This window comes from Lepus europaeus, chromosome 10, assembly GCF_033115175.1.
Source record: "Lepus europaeus isolate LE1 chromosome 10, mLepTim1.pri, whole genome shotgun sequence".
Taxonomy (NCBI): domain Eukaryota; kingdom Metazoa; phylum Chordata; class Mammalia; order Lagomorpha; family Leporidae; genus Lepus; species Lepus europaeus.
In genome coordinates this window covers 54,972,715-54,995,631 of record NC_084836.1, presented here as the reverse complement: position 1 = coordinate 54,995,631, position 22,917 = coordinate 54,972,715, and the positions used below count along the sequence as shown (strand labels likewise).

The following is a 22,917-nucleotide window of genomic DNA, read 5'->3' as shown; positions in this document are numbered from 1 at the left end:
GAAGTAAAACCATTTCAGGGAAGATTACATAGAGCTGTAGAGCCACTGACTATCTCAAAATTTATTTTGCTTGTTACCTTTATTTATCCATGAATGATTGGAACCTAGAGAAGTTCAGTGTAGCTCATGGGTGAGAGAGTCTTCTGATCAGTTTAACGCCTTTTTACCCTGTCCCTTCATGTCTGGTTAGTCTGAAGGGGGAAACCACAGGGGAGGGGTATGGAGGGACCATTACTAAGTTCCTCTAACATGTCAATACTGACCAATTGGTAATATCTTAGTATCTGCTGGGATACTGGGGTATAAATGTTCAAAGAACATTTCTGAAGCCCAGTTTGGTTCAGGAGAGAGTTTAAGAGTTCAAGAAGAGCATTGGAGAGAGATTTATGCTACTTGCTTCTCTCACTTGGACTAGGGTTACAAGATGTAGTGGATACAAATATAAATAATATTTTAGCTTAGTTATGCACCAGATATTGCAGTCCATATTAAGTAATTTATTGTGCATCTGAAGTTCAAATGTAATTGAAGAGCCTGTATATTATTTGGCATTCCCATCTTGAGTTAATGTGTAGGAGAACCTGACTAAAAGGCTATTGGAGTGATTGAGGTGCTCATAGATGGGGCCTTTATTAAGCTGGTAGCACTAGAAAAACTGGAAATTTTCAATCAGGCATTTCTAAGATAACTGATTAAATGTATTAAACAAACAAAAGGAAGTCATCGGGTAATTCCAAATGTTCTATTTAAGACAAAACCACTGAGAGAATGGGAGGTTTTGTTGAAGGGAATTGATACATTTGGGTGGGAAATATGATGGCTTTACTTAATTAGGTTTACTTATTTAGCTTTACTTATTTGGGTTTTTCAACTAGTTTTAGTAGAAAAAATTAAGATAAAGTAATACCAACCATTTAAAAAATCTGTATATACATATATGTCCACACTGTGACATAGAAGCATTTCTGCAGTGATGCACATGCAAATGTTTAACATTCTCTAGTTGAAGTTTTACAACTAATTCTTTTCTTCATCTAAATTTAAAAAATAACAAATTGTATTATCTCTGTAATGAAGAGTTGTGTTGTTATTTTGGTGTGATTTTTATTTAAAAATTTTGTTTGAGAGACACACACACACACACACACAGCTCCCATTTGCTGGTTCACTCCCCAAATGCCTACAAAAGGTAAGGCTGGGCCAGGCCAAAGCAAGAACTAGGACTCAATCCAAGTCTTCCATGTGAGTGATAGCAACCCAACAACTTGAGCCACCCCCTGTTGTCTTCAGGGTGCATATTAGCAGTATGCTGGAATTGGGAGCTTTCAGGACTTGAACCCTGGCACACTGATATTAGATGCAGGCACAACCACTTCTGGGGGTGATTTTTCAAATGTTGAGGAGGCAAGGAAGTTTAGATCATTTGAAAGAAAAGTGGTATTTTTCCTAGTTAGGTTGAGAAAACTTTTATTTCCAAAATGGAGCCATATAGCTGGGCAAAGGGTTTGGAATATGTCAGAAGGCCAAGAGAATGTTTGTTTGGAAACAATAAAGCATAGGGAGCTTTCTCTGGTCAAGAATGTTGAGAGGAACTGGCGCTGTGGCATAGCCAGTTAAGCCCCTGTCTGCAGTGCTGGCTTCCCATCTGGGTGCCAGTTTGAGTCCTGGTTGCTCCACTTCCCATCCAGCTCCCTGCTAATGTCCCTAGGAAAGCAATGAAAGATGGCCCAAGTGCTTGTACCCACATGGGAGTCTCGGATCAAGCTCCTGTCTCCTGGCTTTGGTCTGGACCAGCCCTAGCTGTTGCTGTCATCTGAGGGAATGACCCAGGAAATGGAAGACTTTTCTCTCTGGCTCTGTCTTTCAAATAAATAAATCTTTAAAAAAAAATGAGAGAAGTGTTGAGATTTTTGTAGTGAAACAGTGTTGTGCATGAAGCTTATTAAATTAAGCACATTTCCATTGGAAAACAGTGTTTTGAACTGTTTATTTAATCTGTCTCTTCTATGTATTCATCTTTGTTCTCTGTTTCTTTAGCCTTTTTCCCCCTGTTTTTTTCTCTCTCCTCCCCTTGATCCCCCATTTAAAAGTTTTGTTTTAAAATTTGTTGGTGAAATTTTTTAACTTGACTTTATAAATGTCATACCTTGCTTATAGGTCAATTATAGCTTCTATTTATGGGACAAAAAGATTGTGTCCAAGAATGAGCCATGGAAGTTTTCTTCTGTTAGAGTTCTTGTTGTGGATGAAGGGAGTTTGGTATCTGTAGGAATCTTCAAATCAGTTTTGAAATTATTGTGTGAGCACTCCAAACTTGCCAAGCTTATAATCCTTGGTAAGTGAAACTATTGTAATTCTAATGTTTAGTTCAAAGCACTGTGGTTAATAGATTGTTTATTCCATTTCACAGTACCGTTTCTAAAGGTAGAAAACCATTTCTAAGAGACTTTGTGGAGGCTACAGTAACTTGAGTACAGTCACTCTCCTAATCCTGTGGATGGTTCTTGGTTTGCGACAGGAAATCAGCATGCTAGGATGTGGGTGGTATCATCTTGGAAGGGTAGTGCTAATCACCAAGAGTGTGGCTATTCAAAGAGTCATACTGTCAGAGACAGAGTAAATCAGGATGTAGATCATTTAGGAATAGTAAAATGTCTAAATTATGGACCACTTAAAAATAATTTTGTGATTCTAAACCAGTAACTCAAATTAGATGTTACCTGCTTCTGAAGTCCTTCAAATTTTGTTGAGATTCAGGTAGGTTCTATTGGGTTGTAGTCTATAGATGATTAGATGTAATAGAGAAAAAATAAAATTGAGTGAAATTTTATATTTATATATCTATATATATATTACTTTCTACATCTTTGAGAGGACATTTTATAAGCAGTTGATTATATTAATGGCTTAAACATTCTCCTCGTTTTTACCCCCAGGGATTTATCTTATCTCTGTTTGCATTTTTGTTTATTTCAAGCGAAATTAAAAAAAAAAAATTGGTTTTCATTTTATTTGAACAAGAGAGAGAGAGACAAAGATCATTCATCTGCTGGTTCACTCCCCAAATTTCTGCAGCAGCCAGGGCCAGCCTATGCTGAAGTCCGGAGCTAGGACGTCAGTCTCAGTTTCCCATGTGCATGGCATGGAGCCATCTCCTGCTGCCTCTCAGAGTACACGTTGAAAGCAGAACCGGAACTTGTACCCAGGCACTCTGATATGGGATGAGTATGTCCAAAGTAGAAAATTAACAACTGTGCTAAATGATATCCGAAGAAAAAAATTTTAAGAGCAAAACATTGTGATTAGATTACTAGAATTTGTTACCAAATACATTTAATTAATTTATTTTATATTTGAAAAATTTATTTTATGTATTTGATGCTATAAATTCTTCCATGTTCAATAAGTATTGAACCAGGTTGAATAAGTGGCCAAATGTTAGCTAAGACCTATTTTTAAATATATTATCTAAAATATATCCCCCTGCATAGTATGCCTGTGGAGAAAGGTATAAAAACAGTTCAGTTCAGATTTTGTTACTTTATTGTGCTATTGCTATCCACCCCCCTTCAGAAACCTTTTATTTAAGGTATACAAACTTCATGCATTTTATAAATACAACTTTAGCAACATAGTGATAGTGATTCTTCCACTATACCCACGCTTCCACCCCCACTCGTATCTTTTTCTTTTCAGGTGATATTAGACAGTTACCCAGTATTGAACCTGGTAACTTGCTGAAAGATCTTTTTGAGACTCTTAAGTCAAGACATTGTGCTATTGAGCTAAAAACAAACCACAGAGCAGAATCTCAGCTAATTGTGGATAATGCTACAAGGTAAATTATAACTAAAATTTACATTCCTCTCTATTGTATTAGAAATAAAAGTAAGAAAATAATGTATTAGCTTTTAAATTAGAATTTTTATTATATCTTTTATTGAACACATTCTGTCCTTAAAGTATATACCTTTGTCCATGGCTAGAAGAACAAAATTAATATTTTTTTTTTTTGTTTTGTTTTTTTGTTTTGTTTTTTTTTTTTTGGACAGGCAGAGTGGACAGTGAGAGAGAGACAGAGAGAAAGGTCTTCCTTTGCCGTTGGTTCACCCTCTAATGGCCGCCGCGGTAGTGCGTTGCGGCCGGCGCACCGCGCTGTTCCGATGGCAGGAGCCAGGTGCTTCTCCTGGTCTCCCATGGGGTGCAGAGCCCAAACACTTGGGCCATCCTCCACTGCACTCCCTGGCCACAGCAGAGAGCTGGCCTGGAAGAGGGGCAACCGGGACAGGATCGGTGCCCCGACCGGGACTAGAACCCGGTGTGCCGGCGCCGCAAGGCGGAGGATTAGCCTGTTGAGCCACGGCGCCGGCCCAAAATTAATATTTTTACGCCTGGTTCAGCATATAGTATTATTGAAAATTAAGAATGGATGCATTTTCCTAACTTAAAAAGCTCATACAATCAGCCTTTTGTATCAACAGGTTCTGCATCAACCTCAGGTTGAAAATATTTAAAAAAAAATTATGTCTGTGTTGAACATTGTAGACATTTTTTCTTGCCATCATTCCCTAAGCAATATAGTATAACAACTATTCACTAAGCTTATATATTGTATTAGGAATTATATGTAACCTAGAGATGATTTCAAGTGTAAGGAGGATGTGCATGCATTATAGGCAAAGACTGTCATTTTACATAAGAGACTTGAACATCCATGAATTTTGGTAGTTGGGGGGTTGGTCCTGGGCCTACACCCCAGCAGATACTGAGGGACAGGGCATGGATTAACATTGCCTTAAACTTAGAGACTGCAGTAGCAGTCATAAGCAGAATATAGACATGAGTTTGAGTTCAAGGGAGAATTTGGTAAGAAATTCCCCCTAATATTTCTGGGAAAAAGCCTAAAGCACAAAAGCTAAATGTGGTATTTTACTTCTAGGTGGTGGTATACTTGGCAAGTTTATTTCCCTTAAATTGCAAAAGAATCGTCATTCCTTAGTCCTTTTGGAGGGTCAGCTTTTGGAGTGATCCTTGATGTGTACAGGCATTTGCCTTCTCCATAATCCATGTATCAGCAAACTGCAATTCTATTTTGTGACATTTATTCTAATATTAATACCTGGATGTAATGGGACATTGTAATACGAAGAGACTTTCATTCGTTGGGCCAAAATTTACCTTTGTTTTTAACTCTTTTTAAGCAAATGTTTTTATTGCTTGAACATCCCCTTGATTGGATGTCAGCAGAAATGAGAACATTCAAAACCTACTTTTTTCATGCTCTTGTCTACCCAAGACTGGATAGTGGGAGTACAGGAGTAATATTTAGTTGCTGACTGTGCAGATTCCCTGTGATACACCATGGAAAATTTCTAGAGAATATGCTAATATCTGTGGTCAGAAGCAAAACAGGAATTGAATGAATCCTAAGATAAAGCTTAATGTGATAAACCTTAACCTCAAAAATTAAATCTAAGATATTTATAGCAAGGGCAGTTTTATTCCCTGTTCTAATTCTTCTTTTAACTCTTGCTTGGGAAATATTGGAGATGACACAGTAGGGTACCACCACCTCTGGTAACCAGGCATGTCTTAGGTCTGTTTGGGGCATTAGTCTTCTTCTAAATAACCAAGGAGAGGCTCTGTTATCTGTTTTCAATATGATTTGCTAGTCTTGGAAAATACAAGCGCAAGAGAAGGATGAAAAGGGAATAGAAATAAATAGAAGTAGATGTGTTTAGTTGACTCCATTTTGGAAAATTGGAGCATATGTATGATGTATAATAAAGAAAAGAGTACGGTGTCAATGTATGGCAAAGGCCCCAACTAGTTAAAATTAATATTAGTAGTAAGGGATATTGAGCCAAATGGGTTCTGTTTGCTTCCTGCCTTCCTTATTTTCCTCCTCTGTGACCTTTGGCAACTCCCTGGACTCACTAAGCCTCTTTCTCATCTGTGAAAGGAGGATGACACATGCCTTGTATGGTTCTTTTGTAGTTTGGAGATAAGTAGGGCAGGTTGTCAGAGGGGTACTCTGTAAATCCTCTGATCATTTTTTTCTCTGACATTTTTAATTGCCTAGGTGTATGGGACTGGTTATTAAATATAATGCCACAATTTTTATGGTATTTAATTCTATTATAAAACTGACTAATTATAATGCATGCCTGGGTAGCCTTTTCCTACTATTTATTATCTACTAACATGTTAATTATTGTGAGAACTCTAGCTCTGATCATCTATGAAGACAAGTTTTTGGATTGTAATGTTCTTCGTGTGTGTATTTTTTATCTTTATTGAAGAATCTCAAGGCGCCAGTTTCCAAATTTTGATGCAGAAGTAAATATTACTGATAATCCAGCAGTCCCCATCTCAATTCAAGACAAGACATTTATTTTTGTCAAACTCCCAGAAGAAGATGGCAGTTCTCAGTTATCTAAAAATAACCATCATTCTCGTAAGTATAAACCTCTGTGAAGTGTAGGCTTAGGTGTGTTTCAGGTTTGTAATATAGTAATTAAGTGATTAGTTGTGACTTTATTTGATGGCAAAGACAAGTATTGCTAGTGAAAATTAGGCACTAAAAATAAACTAACTTTTTATCAAAAGTAGATCACCCTAGAATTTTTTTTTAAAGATTTTAATTGTTTATTTGAGAGATGGCGTTATAGACAGAGAGGGAGAGGCAGAGAGAGGTCTTCATCATCTAGTTCACTCCCCAAATGACTGTAGTGCCCAGAGCTGGGGTGATCTGAAGCCAGGAGCCAGGTGCTTCTTTCAGGTCTCCCACATAAGTGCAGGCACTTGAGCCAACCTCCACTGATCTCCCAGGCTGTAAGCAGAGAGCTGGATCAGAGGACAAGCAGGCAGGTTTCTAACCGGTGCTCATATGGGATGCTGGAGCTGCAGGCATAACAGGGCTGGCACTGTGGTGCAGTGGGTTAAAGCTGTAGCCTGAAGTGCCGACATCCCATATGGGTGCCGGTTCTAGTCCCGGCTGCTCCTCTTCTGATCCAGCTCTCTGCTATGGCCTGGGATAGCAGTGTAAGATGGCCCAACTCCTGGACCCCTGCACCTGAGTGGGACTCCCAGAAGAAGCTCCTGGCTTCTCAGCACAGCTCTGGCCGTTGTGGCCGTCTGGGGAGTGAACTGGCGGGTGGAGGACCTCTCTCTCTGTCTCTACCTCTCTCTGTAACTCTTTCAAATAAATAAAATAAATCTTTTAAAAAATACATATACATAATAAGGACTCTGTATCTCTTGAGTGAATAAATGGAAAACCCCAATAACCTAGATTTATTCAGAAGAAAGTGAGTCTTAATGAAGTATTCCTGAGCAGTTTGAAAACCAGGTACTTTTGTTTTGAGTGTGTCTGTGAGACAAAAATTATGGCTTGTCAAACTGTTGCCAAGTAGAGTTCCTAACAGTTCTGTTTTATAAAATGGACAATATTGCTTCCAGTTATGGGTGTTATGATGGCAACATGGCAGGGTTGAGAAGAAGGGAATGGAATAGGAAATCTCTCATGTACATGTCCCATGTCACACCACTTAACTCCGTTGTGAAATGGGAATCATGGTGACATTGCTTTGTGAAGTTTGAGGCCATTCGTTAACTGTGAGCCATTATGTAAATATTAATTTTTTATGAACAATTGATATTGTTAAAATAGCTATTACTGCTGAATTTATTGAAATAAACTCCTTTAATCTTTATTTGTATTATAAACTGAGCAAACCTTTAAAAACGAGTGTGATGACTTAGAATTTAATTAGCCAAGATTTAGATGACTACTACTGGGGATTTGTTGTAGTTACCACAGTTCTTCAAGGCATACCCTTTTCCATCTGGCTGCTTACTTCTTCTGCTCCTGTGTTTGAAGTTGTGCCATACAACACTGTCTGTAAGCTTTTCCTGCCATGTGTATGTCGCCAAATTCATATGATATGTAGTTGTTTTATAACATACCTTTATTATCATAGGCAATTTATATTCATTTGAAAAATCAAATGATATGGAAGTATTTGAAGTAGAAATTAATATTCCCCAGTAATCCTTTCTTTCTGTACCCCAGCACAATTCCATAAAGGTCACATACACACTAAAGCGTGGTGTTTATTCTTACTGTAGCCATTTACGAACATGCATTATTTATTTCAGTTTTACATAAATTGGATGATAAGCTGTGAATTGTTTGTAATTTTTTAAATAATGAGACAATAGCTAATTTTCATAACAACTTTCATTAGGTGCAGTTACAGATGAAGAAAATAAGACTTAAATGATTAATTAACTGTCTTTGCCACTCTTTTAAGATCTACCTAAATTAAATTTTGTTTTATTTTTCGTATCTATTTTTTTTTAATTTTATTTAAGTGATATAAGTTTCATATAATTCATATATACAGATTTAGGAACATAGTGACACTCCCCACCACACACACCTCCTGCCCATGCTGTAACACTTTGTTTTCCTCCCTCTCACATTCCCACTCTTAATTTTTTTTTAAAGATTTATTTATTTATTTGAAAGAGTTATGCAGAGAGAAGAGAGGCAGAGAGAGACAGAGGTCTTCCATAAGATGGTTCAGTCCCCAATTGGCCGCAATGGCTGGAGCTGCACTGATCCAAAGCCAGGAACTGGGATTTTCTTCTCGGTCTCCCACGTGGGTGCAGGGGCCCAAGAACTTGGGCCATCTTCTACTGCTTTCCCAGGCCATAGCAGAGAGCTGGATCAGAAGTGGAGAAGCTGGGTCTCGAACCAATGCCTATATGGGATGCCAGCACTTCAGGCCAGGGCGTTAACCTGCTGTGCCACAGTGCTGGCCCCCGCACTCTTAATTTTTATAAAAATCTGTTTTCAGTTTACTTAATGATCAAATAGTTAACACTGCACTGAGTAAAAGAGTTCAACAAATAGTATGAAGAGAAAAATATAATAATTTTTAAAAAACCTGTTTTTCAAAGGAAGAGATAAGGGCTGTCATCAATCAAATTTCAAAATGTCTATTTCACTTCAATACATTACATTTCAGGTAACTCTATTAGTTACCTCGGATCAGAGAAAACATACTAGCTGTCTTTTGGGGACTGGCTTATTTCACTAAGTGTAATGGTTTCCAGTTGTGTCCATCTTGTTGCAAAAGACAGGATTTCTTTTTCCTTTTTTTTTTTTTTTTTTTTTAACAACTGAGCAGTACTCCATAGTGAATATTTACCATAATTTCTTTATCCAGTCAATGGTTGATGGACATCTGGGTTGATTCTGTAGTTAGCTATTGTAAATTGTGCTGCAATGAATATGGAGGTACAACTTTTTCATATACAGGCTTCTTTTGGTTTGGGTGAATGCCAGGTGTGGGATGGCTGGATCATATGGTAGGTCTATTTAAAGATTTCTGAGCTATCTCCACAGTGTCTTCCATAGTGGATGCGCCAGTTTACATTCCCACCAATAGTGGACTAGGGTACCTTTCCCCACATCCTCACCAGCATTTGTCATTTGTTGATTTCTGTATAGGAGCCATTCTAACTGCAGTGAGGTGAGAAATCTCATTGTGATTTTTATTTGCATTTCACTGATGGCTAGTGATCCTCAGCATTTTCTCAAGTGTCTTGTCCATTTGAATTTCCTCTCTTGAAAAATGCCTGTCCAAGTCCTTCACCCATTTCTTAACTTGATTGTTTTGTTGATGTCAGATTTCTTGACCTCTTTCTAGATTCTGCATGTTAATCCTTTATCAGTTGTATAGTTTGTAAATATCTTCTCCCATTCTGTCAGTTGCCTCTTCACTTTGCTGAGTGTTTTTTTATAGTGCAGAAGTTTCTCAGCTTGATGTAATCCCATTTGCCAGTTTTGGTTTTGATTGCCTGTGCTTCTGGAGTCTTTTACAAAAGTATTTGCCTATGCCAATGTCTTGCAGAGTTTCCCCAGTGTTCTCTAGTAATTTGATGGTTTTGGGTCCTAGATGTAGGTCTTTGACCCATTTTGAGTGAACTTTTGTATAAGGGTTAAGCTATGGGTCTAGTTTCATACTTCTGCATGCAGAGATCCAGTTTCCCCACGACCGTTTGTTGAAGAGACTGTCCTTGCTCCTGGAATTGATTTTGGCTCCTTTTTGAAGGATTAGTTGATTATAGATGCATGGATTGATTTCTGGAGTTTCTATTCCATTCCATTGACCTACCCATCTGTTGATGCCTCTAGCTTTGTTCTTATTGTATAAGATTGCCATAGCTGTTTGTGGTCTCTTGTGTTTCCATGTGAATTTTAGCATCATTTTTTCTACATCTGGGAAGAATGCCATTGGTATTTTGATTGATATTGCATTGAATCTGTAAATTGCTTTTGGTAATATGAAAATATTGATGATGTTGATTATTCCATGAACATGGAAAATTTTTTCTTCTTTTGGTGTTCTGTTTCTTTAGTGTTTTGTAATTTTCATCCTAGAGATCTTTGATGTCCTTTCCAAGGTATTTAATTCATTTTGGAGCTGTTGTGAATGGGATTGATCTTAAAAATCCTTCCTTGGCCGGCAGCATGGCTCACTTGGCTAGTCCTCCGCCTGCGGCGCCGGCACCCCGGGTTCTAGTCCCGGTTGAGGCGCCAGATTCTGTCCCGGTTGCTCCTCTTCCAGTCCAGCTCTCTGCTGTGGCCTGGAAAGGCAGTGGAGGATGGCCCAAGTGCTTGGGCCCTGCACCAGCATGGGAGACCAGGAGGGAGCACTTGGCTTCTGGCTTTGGATTGGCGCAGTGCGCCAGCTGCAACACACCGGTCTTAGCGGCCATTTGGGGAGTAAACCAACGGAAGGAAGACCTTTCTCTGTTTCTCTCTCTCTCACTAACTCTGCCTGTCAAAAAAAAAAAAAAAAATCCTTCCTCAGCCATGAAATTGTCTGCCTACAAAGGCTATTGATTTTTCATGTTGATTGTATATTCTGCCACTTGACCAAACTTTTATGAGTTCCAAGATTCTCTCAGTGGAGTCTTTTAGATCCACTATATAGAGTCATGTCATCTGCATATAGAGATAGTTTTATTTCATCCTTTCCAATCTGTATCTCACTGATTTATTTTTCTTGCCTAATGGCTCATTTGTAAACTTTCAGGACTATAGCAAATAGCAGTGGTGAGAGTGGGCATCCTTATCTGGTTCCAGATCATAGGCAGAATGCTTCCAGCTTTTCCTCACTCAGTAGTGTACTGGCCATGGGTTTGCCATAAATTGCCTTGATTATGTTGAAGAATGTTCCTTCTTTACTTAATTTGGTAAAGGTTTTCATTACCAAAGAATATTGTATTTTATCCAGTGCTTTCTCTTTATCTATTGAGATAACCATACGGTTTTTGTTATCTAATTTGTTAATGTGCTGTATCACATTTATTGATTGTGAATGTTGAAACATCCCTGCATACCAGGGATAAACCCCACTTGGTCCATGTGAATGATCTTCCTGATATGTTGATGGATTTGATTGATGAGTGTTTTGTTGAGGATCGTTGCATCTATGCTCATCAGGGAAACTGATCTATAGTTCCCTTTCTTTGTTGTATCTTTTTCTGGTTAGGAATTACGATGATGCTTCATAGAAGGAGTTTTGGAGAATTCCCTCCTTGTCTGTTGTTTTGATTAGCTTGAGAAGAATTTAAATGTGTTGTAAATTCGGCAGTGAAGCCATCCGGTCCTAGGCTTTTCTTTGTTGGGAGGGTCTTTATTACTGATTCAGTTTCCTCTTAAATATTGCTCTGTTAAGTTTTCTCTGTCGTTATGACTCAATTTTGGTAGGTTGTATGTATCCAGGAATCTATCCATTTCTTCTAGGTTTCCCAGTTTGTTGCCATATAGCTCCTTGAGGTAATGTTTTTTTTTTTTGTTTGTTTGTTTTGTTTTGTTTTTAATTTGACAGAGTTAGGCAGTGAGAAAAACAGACAGAGAGAAAGGTCTTCCTTCCGTTGGTTCACCCCCCAAATGGCTGCTATGGCTGGCGCGCTGTGCCTATCCGAAGCCAGGAGCCAGGTGCTTCCTCCTGGTCCCCCATGTGAGTGCAGGGCCCAAGCACTTGAGCCATCCTCCACTGCCTTCCTGGGCCACAGCAGAGAGCTGGACTGGAAGAGGAACAACTGGGACTAGAACCTGGTGCCCATATGGGATGCTGGTGCCACAGGCAGAGGATTAACCAAGTGAGCCACAGCACCAGCCCAAGGTAATTTCTGATGATTCTTTTATTTCTGTGGTATCTGTTGTTGTATTTCCTTTTTCATTTCTGATTTTATTGATTCGAATCTTCTCCCTCTTTTTTTTTTTTTTTTTTTTTTGTTTAGTTGAGCCAATGGTGTAACAATTTGGTTTATTTTGTTCAAACAACCAGTTCTTCATTTCAGAACTGATCTTTTGTATTTGTTTCCGTTTTGTTTTTTCTCTAATTATTTCTTTCCTCCTACTAATTTGGGGTTTGGATTTTTGTTGTTTTTCCTCATCCTTGAGATGCATTGATAGGTCATTTATTTGGTACCTTTCCTATTTCTTCATGTAGCCCCTATTGCTATAAACTTTCCTCTTAATACTGCCTTTCTGTATCCTGTAAGTTTTGATATGATGTATTGTTGTCTTCATTTGTTTACTGTATGTTTTGATTTCTGATTTCTTCTATGGTCCTCTGTTCATTCAGAAGCATGTTGTTCAGTCTCCATGTGTTTGCATATGTTCTAGAGATTCCTGAGTTGTTCATTTCCAACTTCCTTCCATTGTGGTCAGAAAGGATGTATTTGACTTTGATTTTTTTGAATTTGCTTAGACTTGCTTTATGGTCTAGCATATGGTCTATCCTTGAGAAAGTTCCATATACCGATGAGAAGAATGTGTATTCTGCAGCTGTGGGGTGAAAAGTTCTGTAGATATCAATTAGGTTCATTTGGTCCATATTGTCAATTAGCTCTGTTGTTTCTTTATTGATTTTCTGCTAGTTGATCTGTCCATTGATGAAACTGGGGCGATGAAGTCCCCTGTTACTATTAGAGTCTTGTCTCCCTTCAAATTCATTAACATTTCTTTTAAATACCCAGGTGCTCTGTAATTGGGTGCATATCCTTTTATTATAGTCACATCTTCCTGAATTGATCCCTTAATCATTACATAGTGCCCTTCTTTGCCTCTTTTAACAGTTTTTGTGTTAGTCTATTTTGTCTGATATTAAAATGGCAAATGCTGCCATTTTTGCTTTCTGTTAGCATGGCATATTTTTTTCAATCCTTTCACTTTCAGTCTGCATGTATCTATGGGGAGATGTTTTTCTTGAAGGCAGCAAATAGATGTGTCTTGTTTTTTATTCCATGTAGGCTGTCTGTAATTTTTAATTGGAGAGTTGAGGCCATTTACATTCAAGGTGACTATTGATAAGTAATGGCTTAGCCCTGGAACTTTTCCATAAATATTCCTATTTTTTACTTTGGATTTCCTTTGTGCTTTTACTGGGCGATTTTCTGCCTTCTTTCATAGTTATCATCATGTTTCTGTGTGTAGCACATCCTTAAGCATCTCTTGTTAGGCTGGAGGAGTGGTGACAAATTCTCTTTGTTATGGAAGGTATTTATTTCACCTTCATTCATAAATGAGAACTTTGCAGGGTACTGTATTCTGGGTTGACAGTTTTTTTCTTTTAAGACTTTTTTTTTTTTTTAAGATTATTTATTTGAAAGAGTTACACAGAGAGAGGAGAGACAGACAAAGAAAAAGGGTTTCCTTCCACTGGTTCACTCCTCAACTGGCTGCAACAGGCAGGACTGTGCCAATCTGAAGCCAGGAGCCAGGAGTTTCTTCCGGGTCTCCCACTCAGGTGCAGGGGCCCAAGGACTTGGGCCATCTTTTACTGCTTTCCCAGGCCATAGCAGAGAGCTGGATCAGAAGTAGAGTAGCAGGGACCCAAACAGGCACCCATATGGCATGCTGGCACTGCAGGCAGCAGCTTTACCCACTACACCACAGTGTTGGCTCCCAAGACTTTGCATATATCTTGGCATTCTTTCTGAGTCTGTAGGGTTTCTGATGAGAAGTTGGCTGTGAGTCTAATTGGAGATCCTCTGAAAGTAATCTAGTGTTTCTCTCATGTACATGTTAGACTTCTATGTTTTACTGTGGACAGTTTGAGTACAGTGTGTTGTGGTGAAGATCTTTTCAGGTCATGTCTATTAGGAGTTGTTTGTGCTTCCTTTACTTGGATGTGCCTTTCTTTATGGAAATTTTCTGTAATTATTTCACTAAAAAGACTTCTTAATATATTCTCTCCTCCATGCCTTGAAACTCCCAAGACCCATGTGTTGAGTCATTTGGTTATAGTCCATAAATCTCCAACACCTTTTTTTTTTTTTTTTTTTTTAATTCTTAAGGATTTTATTCAGCGTGAGAAATGAGTAGGAGAGTGAGAGCTTTATTCAGGGGAGAAAGAAAAGTCTGGAGGCTAAGTTAGGGTCCATACCAAGCAGAGAGCAGGCCAGGAGCAATGTGCAGCAAATATGCAGGCAGGAAAGCATGGAGTGGGTGGCCCAAAGGCCTCGCACCTGAATACAAGGGCAACAAAAGGTAGGTACCCACCGTGTACCATGCCTTTTATCCACTTTCAGAGGGGAGTGGTTACGTAGCCTGATGGGCAGATGGGCATACAGGTGGGGTCAGTAGGGGCATGAGATCACATGGGGGACTTGGTGGAGGGGAAGGTCTTCTAGCTCACAAATCTATCAGTTTTATCGTATCTGCCTGCCTACCTCATTTCCCCCTCAGAGAGATTCCACCCCTTAATCCTAAGGACTGATGAAGGGCCTAGAATCCTCATAACATCTATAGCTGCTTCCTGCTTATGAGGGCATAGTGCAGGCCCTGCCTGTCCTGGGTCTGGAAGTGTCTACCTATCTTATCTAACAGATTTGCTTCATGAGTTGGAGCACTTTCATTCACTGCCAATGGCTGTGTCCCCTGCGTGGTCAGCTATTCCCAGAACTTTTTGAGTTCTGAAACATGTAAGTTTGTTAATTAGCATAAACAAAACTGGAACAAAACCATTTGTGAGTGGTGTGTGCCCTTCAAGACGGGAAGAACATATATCACATCTCCCAGATAGTGGGTGGTGATAGGCTACCATTATGTAGATTATAAACTCATTTAGCTTGGGCATAGAGAATTACAGTAGAATCCATTAAGAGTTTTAATGTCAGTAACAGTTTCCAGAGAGAATCATAGGGGGCAGCAGGCACAGCATGTCTGCCTTAAGGTGCAGCAGTCTTGACGTGATGAAAACAAAAGCTTTGCTTATCTTTTTGCCTTTTGAAGAGGTACTTACGATCTCTCATTGGCTTACAGGAGTCAGGCATGTCTTCTGAGTTCACTTGTGGAGATTAATAGGTAGAAGCTTAATCCTAATTTTACTGAGGTAGTGGTTCTCAGTAGCGCCTGGTAAGGCCCCTTCCATTTAAGCGGCAACTGATCTAAAGAGGATCTTTCTATGATTGGCTTGTTCAGGAATTCCTAATGTTGGAGCTTTTGTTAAAAGCTCTTTAATTCCTTGGAACACCTTTTGTGGCTCCCCTGTCCAGCACAGTGTATCTGTGTCAGGGCCTTTTAAAGCACATACAAAGGCTTACAATCCAAATCCTGGAATCCATATTCCATAGAATCCTGCCATCAGGGATTCCTAATGTTGGAACTTCTGTTAAAAGCTCTTTAATTCTTTGAAACAACTTTTGTAGCTACCTTGTCCTGCACAGAGTGTCTGTCAAAGCCATTTAAAGCTTTATACAAAAGCTTTGAATCCAAATCTTGGAATCTGTATTCCACAGAATCTTGTCATTCCCAGAAATATCCTTAGCTGCTTTTTTATATAGAATGGTTTCCTCTTGGGGTTAGAACGTATCCTAGATAATCCACCTATCGTTTAGAAACCTGAGCTTTGGGAAATTCCATATCCTCACTTTCCGGGATTCTGGGTTTAGTGGGATGCAGAAGAAATTATCCCTTAGGCAGAGGTTTAGCACACAGTAAGATGTATTGAAACAACTTTCTTATTGGTAGTCCTGAGGCCTTTAACCATTTTGTACTCTGTATTTGACCTTGTGTTAAAACATATGAGATAGAAATATCAGAGAGAGACATGGATCCAAGAGTTCATGTTTGAGACAATGAATAAAGAAACACCTGAGAACACAGGCAGTGGAGTTTGACATTTAGACATAACTAAAACTTATGATACATAAGAATATAACATGATAGAACAAGGCAAATCTTTGGGATCAAGTATTACAATTAATTTTAATATTATAACTCATTGAGGACAGAGGTCTTGCATGGGAAGTTAGTGCACAGTGACTTTTGTTGTTAATTTAACAATGAACACTCTTAAGATAGGTAGATAAGCCTCACCTGAGGCTCTCGACATGCGCTGCGTAGGCTATGGAAGCCTTTTGAATCCACAAACTGTCAGTATTTAGACAAGGCCATAAACAAATTGGACGTTCTCTCCCCCCATCGGAGAAAAGTGCATCCTTTTTTGATGACCACTTCTTTCCACTAGGGTCTCATGCGGGGAGGTTCTCCATGTAGGGACTCTCGTTGTATGAGTATCTTTGCTTTCCATGCCTGAAATGCTCTCATGGGCATTTCAGCCAGACCAGAATCCTTTTAGGCTAACTCTGAGGTCACTGAGCGTTACTTTTAGCAATTGCCGTTTTATGAATTTGCTGTATGGACTGCTTCCCATGTTGGAGCATTCACCCCTCTTTAGTTCTATTTATTATTAGTAGTAAACACTTAATCCTTTTGATATGATCACTTTAACAATTAGTCTCTTGCATATGATCACCTTAAAACTTAATCTTATATGATCACTTTAACAATTAAGATGTTACTATCTAGCCCAAGAAGATTTGGGATTCCATGGAAAGTTTTTGCCCCGTACCCTTAGAAGTAAGTCCATAGGAATGCATGCAGAACTATACAGCTTTACAGTTTCTTTTTAAGACCTGAGTAGATCAAAACAGACTCAGCTCTTTGGGAGCTTGATTATCCTTAAGCATGTGACATGAATACATTGCATTAGTTATAATTTTGACACCTTAACGTCTCAAGCCTGGTAAGAGTTTTAAAATTTTTTTCCTTTTTATTATTATTTTTTTAACACCACTTAGTAAATTAAAATAAGTAATTAAAGTAAAAAAAGACCAGCATGAAGCCAAAATAAGAAAGACCAGTGTGAAAGCTGTCAGCTTAAGCTGAAACAAAAAAGTACCCGCGTGGAAACCCAAACAACAATGTACAATCAAAAAAAAAAAATAATAATAAAGTTACTCTGTTAATCAGGCAAGTGTCAGGCCATGGGGGCTGCTGTGTTGTGGTGGAGTCTGTTGCCCATCCTCTAATAAGGGCAGAAGTTCCCATAGAGGAAGTCCTACCCTCTGTGACAGGAAATGGAGCATTTGCGATGTTTAATGCTCCACCTCCCTGATGCTAACATGTTCCTAGGCAACCAACCAGTTCCCCAGCTCAAAATTAAACAATTGAAAGCATGCTTGATTTGAAAATCAAAGACCCTGAGGCAAAACAGAATTTTTAATACTCCTTTAACCAGTCTATAAAATGAAAAGGTGTTCTAAAGTACATAAGTTGTTTTTAAAACACATTACAACAATGTGTTTTTAAAACACATTACTAACAACTTGGAAACTTGAAACTAGCCCTCGGTGAAAATCCTCATCCATTAGCACTGACACCACATTTTTAAAGCAAGAAACAGTGAAAGAAATCAATCTGTGCTTTTTCGGAAAGCTACCAGCACTAAGACTCAAAGAAAAAACATCTAAGTTTATCACTCTTTGCCTGTTTTGAACAAACATGCTGGTTAGAGCCATGGCAGTGGCTGTGGTTTTTCTGGCAGGGCCAGGCTGGCTAGAGCCCCGAGCAGCAGCAGCAGCAGTACAGTGCTGTTCCTGTGAGCAAGGCCCCCCTCTCCATGGAGTTTTGAGCCATTGGGTAGCCATTGGACGTTCCTGGTGGCTGCAGCTCAGCTGGTTGGTGGGTGTTCTGGGAGTGGCCCAGCCCCCAGGCACTTGGGCAGTTTAGTCCACATCCCACATACTGGTGGCAGGAGGAATCAGTGGCTTCCAATCCCTTCTCAGCTGTTTTGGCTCCTGCCCCTCCTCCAGGAATGTACCCAGCATGGTGCCTAAGCCAGGTGCTACCGGGAGATGGACTGCCAGAGAAAGCATAGCCAGTCAGGCAAGAGGAGAGTACACTCTCCGACCTGGGCCCCTCCCAAGAGTGGAAAACCACCCCTTCCTCCAGCCAAGGCCCAGGCAGGGCATGCACTGTGAGTACAGAGCACAGATGGGGGAAGGTGTGGAGTACAAGAAGATAATTAAATTTAGAAACCTTGGGAAGCCAGTTCTTACCATATTGCTGGCTTTTTCCTTTCCTAATGAATTTTGGGAAGACCCTCCATTATTAAGGGTCTGATCTGGGTTGCCATTTTGACACCATCTTATTAATATTTTTTCAATACCAATAAGCTCGTGGGCTCTTGCCACGCATTCAGAGAATTGTGAATACTGGCTTAAATAGACCAGACAACATTGTTAAGTTTTAAGGATTTTATTCACTGAAAGAAATGAGTAGGAGAGTGAGGGCTTTATCCAAGGGAGAAAGAAAAGTCTAGAGGCTAAGTTGGGGTCCATACCAAGCAGAGAGCAGCCCTAGAGCCACATGCAGCAGGCATTCTGGCAGGAAGCAGAGAGCGGGCGGCCTGAAGGCCATGTTCCCTGAAGGCAGAGGCAACAAGGGCAACAAAAGGGCCAACACTGTTTGTTTGTTTGTTTGTTTTGACAGGTAGAGTGGACAGTGAGAGAGAGACAGAGAGAAAGGTCTTCCTTTGCCGTTGGTTCACCCTCTAATGGCTGCTGTGGCCGGCGCGCTGCGGCCGGCACACCGCGCTGATCCGAAGGCAGGAGCCAGGTGCTTCTCCTGGTCTCCCATGGGTGCAGGGCCCAAGGACTTGGGCCATCCTCCGCTGCACTCCCTGGCCACAGCAGAGAGCTGGCCTGGAAGAGGAGCAACCAGGACAGAATCTGGCGCCCCGACCGGGACTAGAACCCGGTGTGCCAGCGCCACAAGGCGGAGAATTAGCCTATTGAGCCACAGCACCGGCCCAACACTGTTTTTAAGTTTTATATTTTTCTCCTCTTTTTATTTTTTGTTGTGACTGCAAGATATCCGAAGATTTTCTAGTTCAGATAGTCTTTCTTTTGCCTTGCTAAGTCTGCTCATAAGGGTTTCTACCATATTTTTTGATATATTGAAGTCTTCATTTCTATTATTTCATTTTGATTTCTCTTTAAAAAATCTCAATTTCATGGAAAAATATTCATGTCATGTATGGTTTTATTTAGTTCTTGGATTTGCTTCTGCCTGCCTTTGAGTAATCCTATTATTTTTTGAATTCCAATTCTGGCATTTCCTCAGTCTCTTCATCTTCATATTCTAACATATAAACGTTTTGGTGTTTCTCTCTGGGTTCATGGTGTCGTCATTATTCTTGTTTCTTGAATTTCTGTGTTAGTTTTTAGGCATTTGTGTAGTTGACTTTTGTTTTTTTCCCTTGATAGCTTTTATCTTTGAGTTATGCCTCTGTGACTTAAGTGGAATGTCTTCAATTTCAGGGAATATTAAGAGATGTGTGGTGGGTGTGGCCAGGGAGCTGTGATCAGTGCTCCAGAGTAGGGCAAGTATTCAGGGTAATACCCACATTGGGCATGGGAAATCTCAATGCTCAGGTGTTAGCCCCTAGTGTGCTCAACACTCATCTATGCCACCATATGAACTGCACAAATGGTCTGTGCAGTCCTCACTGTGAGCACGGTTGCCATGGCAACCACGAAGTTCTGGGCATGTGGAGCTTGTGATTGCCCAATATGATATACATGACTCTTTATATAGTGGATCCCAGCTATACCCTGCACTCTCCTGTGTAACCATTGGGTCTTCAGGTTTTCAGCATACAAGGCTCCCAGAGTCACTGGGTGTAGAGATTTTGTTCTGCACTACCAGCCTGTCCATCAACAGAGAGGCAGATGTTCCCTGAGACAGTTCTGCCTAGGTGTCTTGATCCTGGGAGGCTGTGGGTGCCTCACTGTCCTCTGTAGTTGCTTGGCCACCCCCCAGGCCAGGCTCAAAGTCAGTGGGGACTGCAGATTCTTCCCTCTGCTAGAATCTTGTGATCACATGCATACATCAAAGCCACTGACCAAACGTTGCTCTCTCCCCACCGGTACTGCTGGAAACATGGCATCTGATCTTAGCCAGTTGTTGTGCGTGAGCACAAAGGCTTCCACAGCTCCTGCTCAAACCCAAAATGGTGCTCGCAGTTTCCCAGTTGTGTAGTGGATGCTGTTGTCTGGAAGTTGGGGTGAGATAAACATATCCCTTCTACTTCCATTGGTTCCGTGGTCAACCACTAGCAACCACTATCCTGCAAGGCTCCAGTCTGGACTCACGCCATGCTCTTCCTCAGTCTATATCACCTCTGTCTCCAAGCTGCTTCCCACTCCGGTTCTCGGCTGCTGCAATTGTGCACATCCATACCCTCCACACTGGTCCATGGTCTCTTCCTCTTGTAGGATTTCCACTGCTGTTTTCTTTCCAATTTTACCCAAGAATGCGCTTCCTACAGGTTTTTTTTTGGTTCTTTTTTTTATGTTTATCTCTCGGTGGGTGCGATATGTCATTCCCTAATCTACCAGTTGACCACTGATCTCTGTGGTACCCATTCTTTACATTAATGAGAACATACTTTAAAAAGAACAAAAAAGATACTCATTTCAGAATGATAGCAGAGCTTAGCTGATACAATTTTTCTATCTTAATTAAAAAGCAGTCTCTAAGAAAATTTAGCAAATATTTATTAGAGAGGCATACTATATCTTTTCAATAATAATGAAGCACGGTATTGAGTATATTATACACATTATTGCTAAATATGAAGAATTGAAATAGGATTCATAGGTGCATGGTGATTTAAGAGATGCTAAAATATGTATCTTAGAATTAGTGAAATACAGTGTGCTTGTTGATTTGCAAGCTATAGACAGTGAAAAAAACCAGGTGTAAAACAGTGTGAACCAGTGCACATAAAAGAGGACACGCTGGAAGACCTTTGGAAATTCCTGTGCTTGGCTGGCCAGGTGTTGCCTGGAAGCGAGCTGAGATTTTACCTTTTTTCTTTTTCAAGATAGTTCTCTCTCTGAAAAATGAAGAGCTTAGAGCACAACTAACGGTCTTCCTAGAGGAGAGCTTCACAAGGACTGGAGTTTTCATTCCACCAGGATTCATCTACTCTTAGGGAAATGTTTCAAAGCTAGAATATTCCTTCCCAACTTTTCTATCTTCTCTCTCTTATCTGCAATGTTTGCTTTGTTTAATTGCTGCAAGAAAGGTTAGCAGAATCCTGCTTCTCAGTGTTCTTATATGAAAGAAGTTATAAATGGTTATCATTGTTGTCAATCATCTGGGCTTCCCAACGGAGAGAAAGGGCATTTTAGTGCTGTGAGCCTTCATTTTCACGTTCATAGTGAGGATGTGTAATACGTGGTGAAACTGCACAGCCAAGAAGGCATGAGCAGTGGTGGAATGAGTGCTCCTGCTGTGCCAGAGCCAGCTATTTAGTCGGGTCACAGGGAGGTCTAGGGGAGGGAAAGTGAGGGTTTGGGTAAGAGGGGAGACTTTGTGGTGATAAGGAAGTGGCCATTTTCCAGCTAATACAGAGTATCTTAATATTTTAGGCTGAGGATACCAGCTAAGTAGCACGTCTGGATCCCTGCCTCCTGTGGGTATTGGGAGTATTCTGTTAAGTGAGAAAACAAAGACTGGATGCTGAGATTCAAACTCATTACCACTACGATCACCTCAAGGGCTAGAAACAGGAGTTGTACATCAGCAGTTATGTTATGCATATCACACTCTTGCTCATTCATAATTCAGCATTCATAATTCATGAGTGAATATACAGTGAGTATGTTACAAATTAGGAGCTGTCCGGGCCACGGTTGACCTCTGTTGATGGTGGGATATCTGAACCCATCTGGCCATTCCTCATCTGACTGCTGTAACTGATGGAAGGAATGAACTTGTATTCCATTTGGTGAGATGTTTCTTTGGGGGAATTAATTTTTCTATTGAAAATGATGATTATTTGGTGATTTTTCTCTGTTGATGTTTTCCTCTTGAATTTTCAGATTTATATTCTGCAGTTAGAACCTTATTGCAAGAAAGTGACTTTAAAAGTGCACAGACATCGCAATTTATTGCATTTAGAAGGTAAAAGATTTATAATATTTTTAACTTTTAAAATTTCTGAACATATTCCTGCAGATTCTGCTTAAATAAAGACTCGTGGTTGATCACGATTAATCCTTTCTTATCTTGTAGTAACTTTTTGTTAGACATGGCGAAGGGCCACTTCTAAATAATGTTCTTTCTACCAAATATTATGTTCAGAAACTCAAAGACTCTGAATGGAACAATGTAAAACTTACAAAATACTTTTTCTTGGAGTCAGTCCTGGAAATATTTTATGGAGTCCAGTATACCATGATTACTGCTACTATAAATAAGCACACAACAGATATTAAGATGACCCTTGTATTTCCATCTGTTGCAGGCAGGACTGTGACCTTGTCAACGACTGCTGCTGCAAGCACTACACTGGCCACCTGATCAAGTGAGCATCTTGAAAAACTGACCCTTTGGAGCCCAGTTCTTCTTTGATTCCCTTGTTCTTTTGGTTGTTTCGCCTTTGTCACATTTTTTTTAAAATCTCATTTGTGAATTATAATGAGCTCTTCAATTAAATTTTGTATACATCCTCAGGAATTGACTTTTAATTA

General features: G+C 39.8%; 1 protein-coding gene across 2 annotated transcripts in view; it reads left to right on the top strand.

Annotated features, from left to right (window-relative positions):
• The window catches only part of HELB (DNA helicase B), an 85,494-nt gene that overhangs the window by 42,781 nt on the left and 19,796 nt on the right, over positions 1–22,917 (top strand). For both annotated transcript variants that reach the window (XM_062203282.1, XM_062203281.1), the window contains exons 5-9: positions 2,158–2,335; positions 3,697–3,838; positions 6,303–6,457; positions 22,267–22,348; positions 22,692–22,751. In XM_062203282.1, the coding sequence (XP_062059266.1) occupies positions 2,158–2,335; positions 3,697–3,838; positions 6,303–6,457; positions 22,267–22,348; positions 22,692–22,751 (617 nt within the window). The remainder of the gene's footprint in view (positions 1–2,157; positions 2,336–3,696; positions 3,839–6,302; positions 6,458–22,266; positions 22,349–22,691; positions 22,752–22,917) is intronic.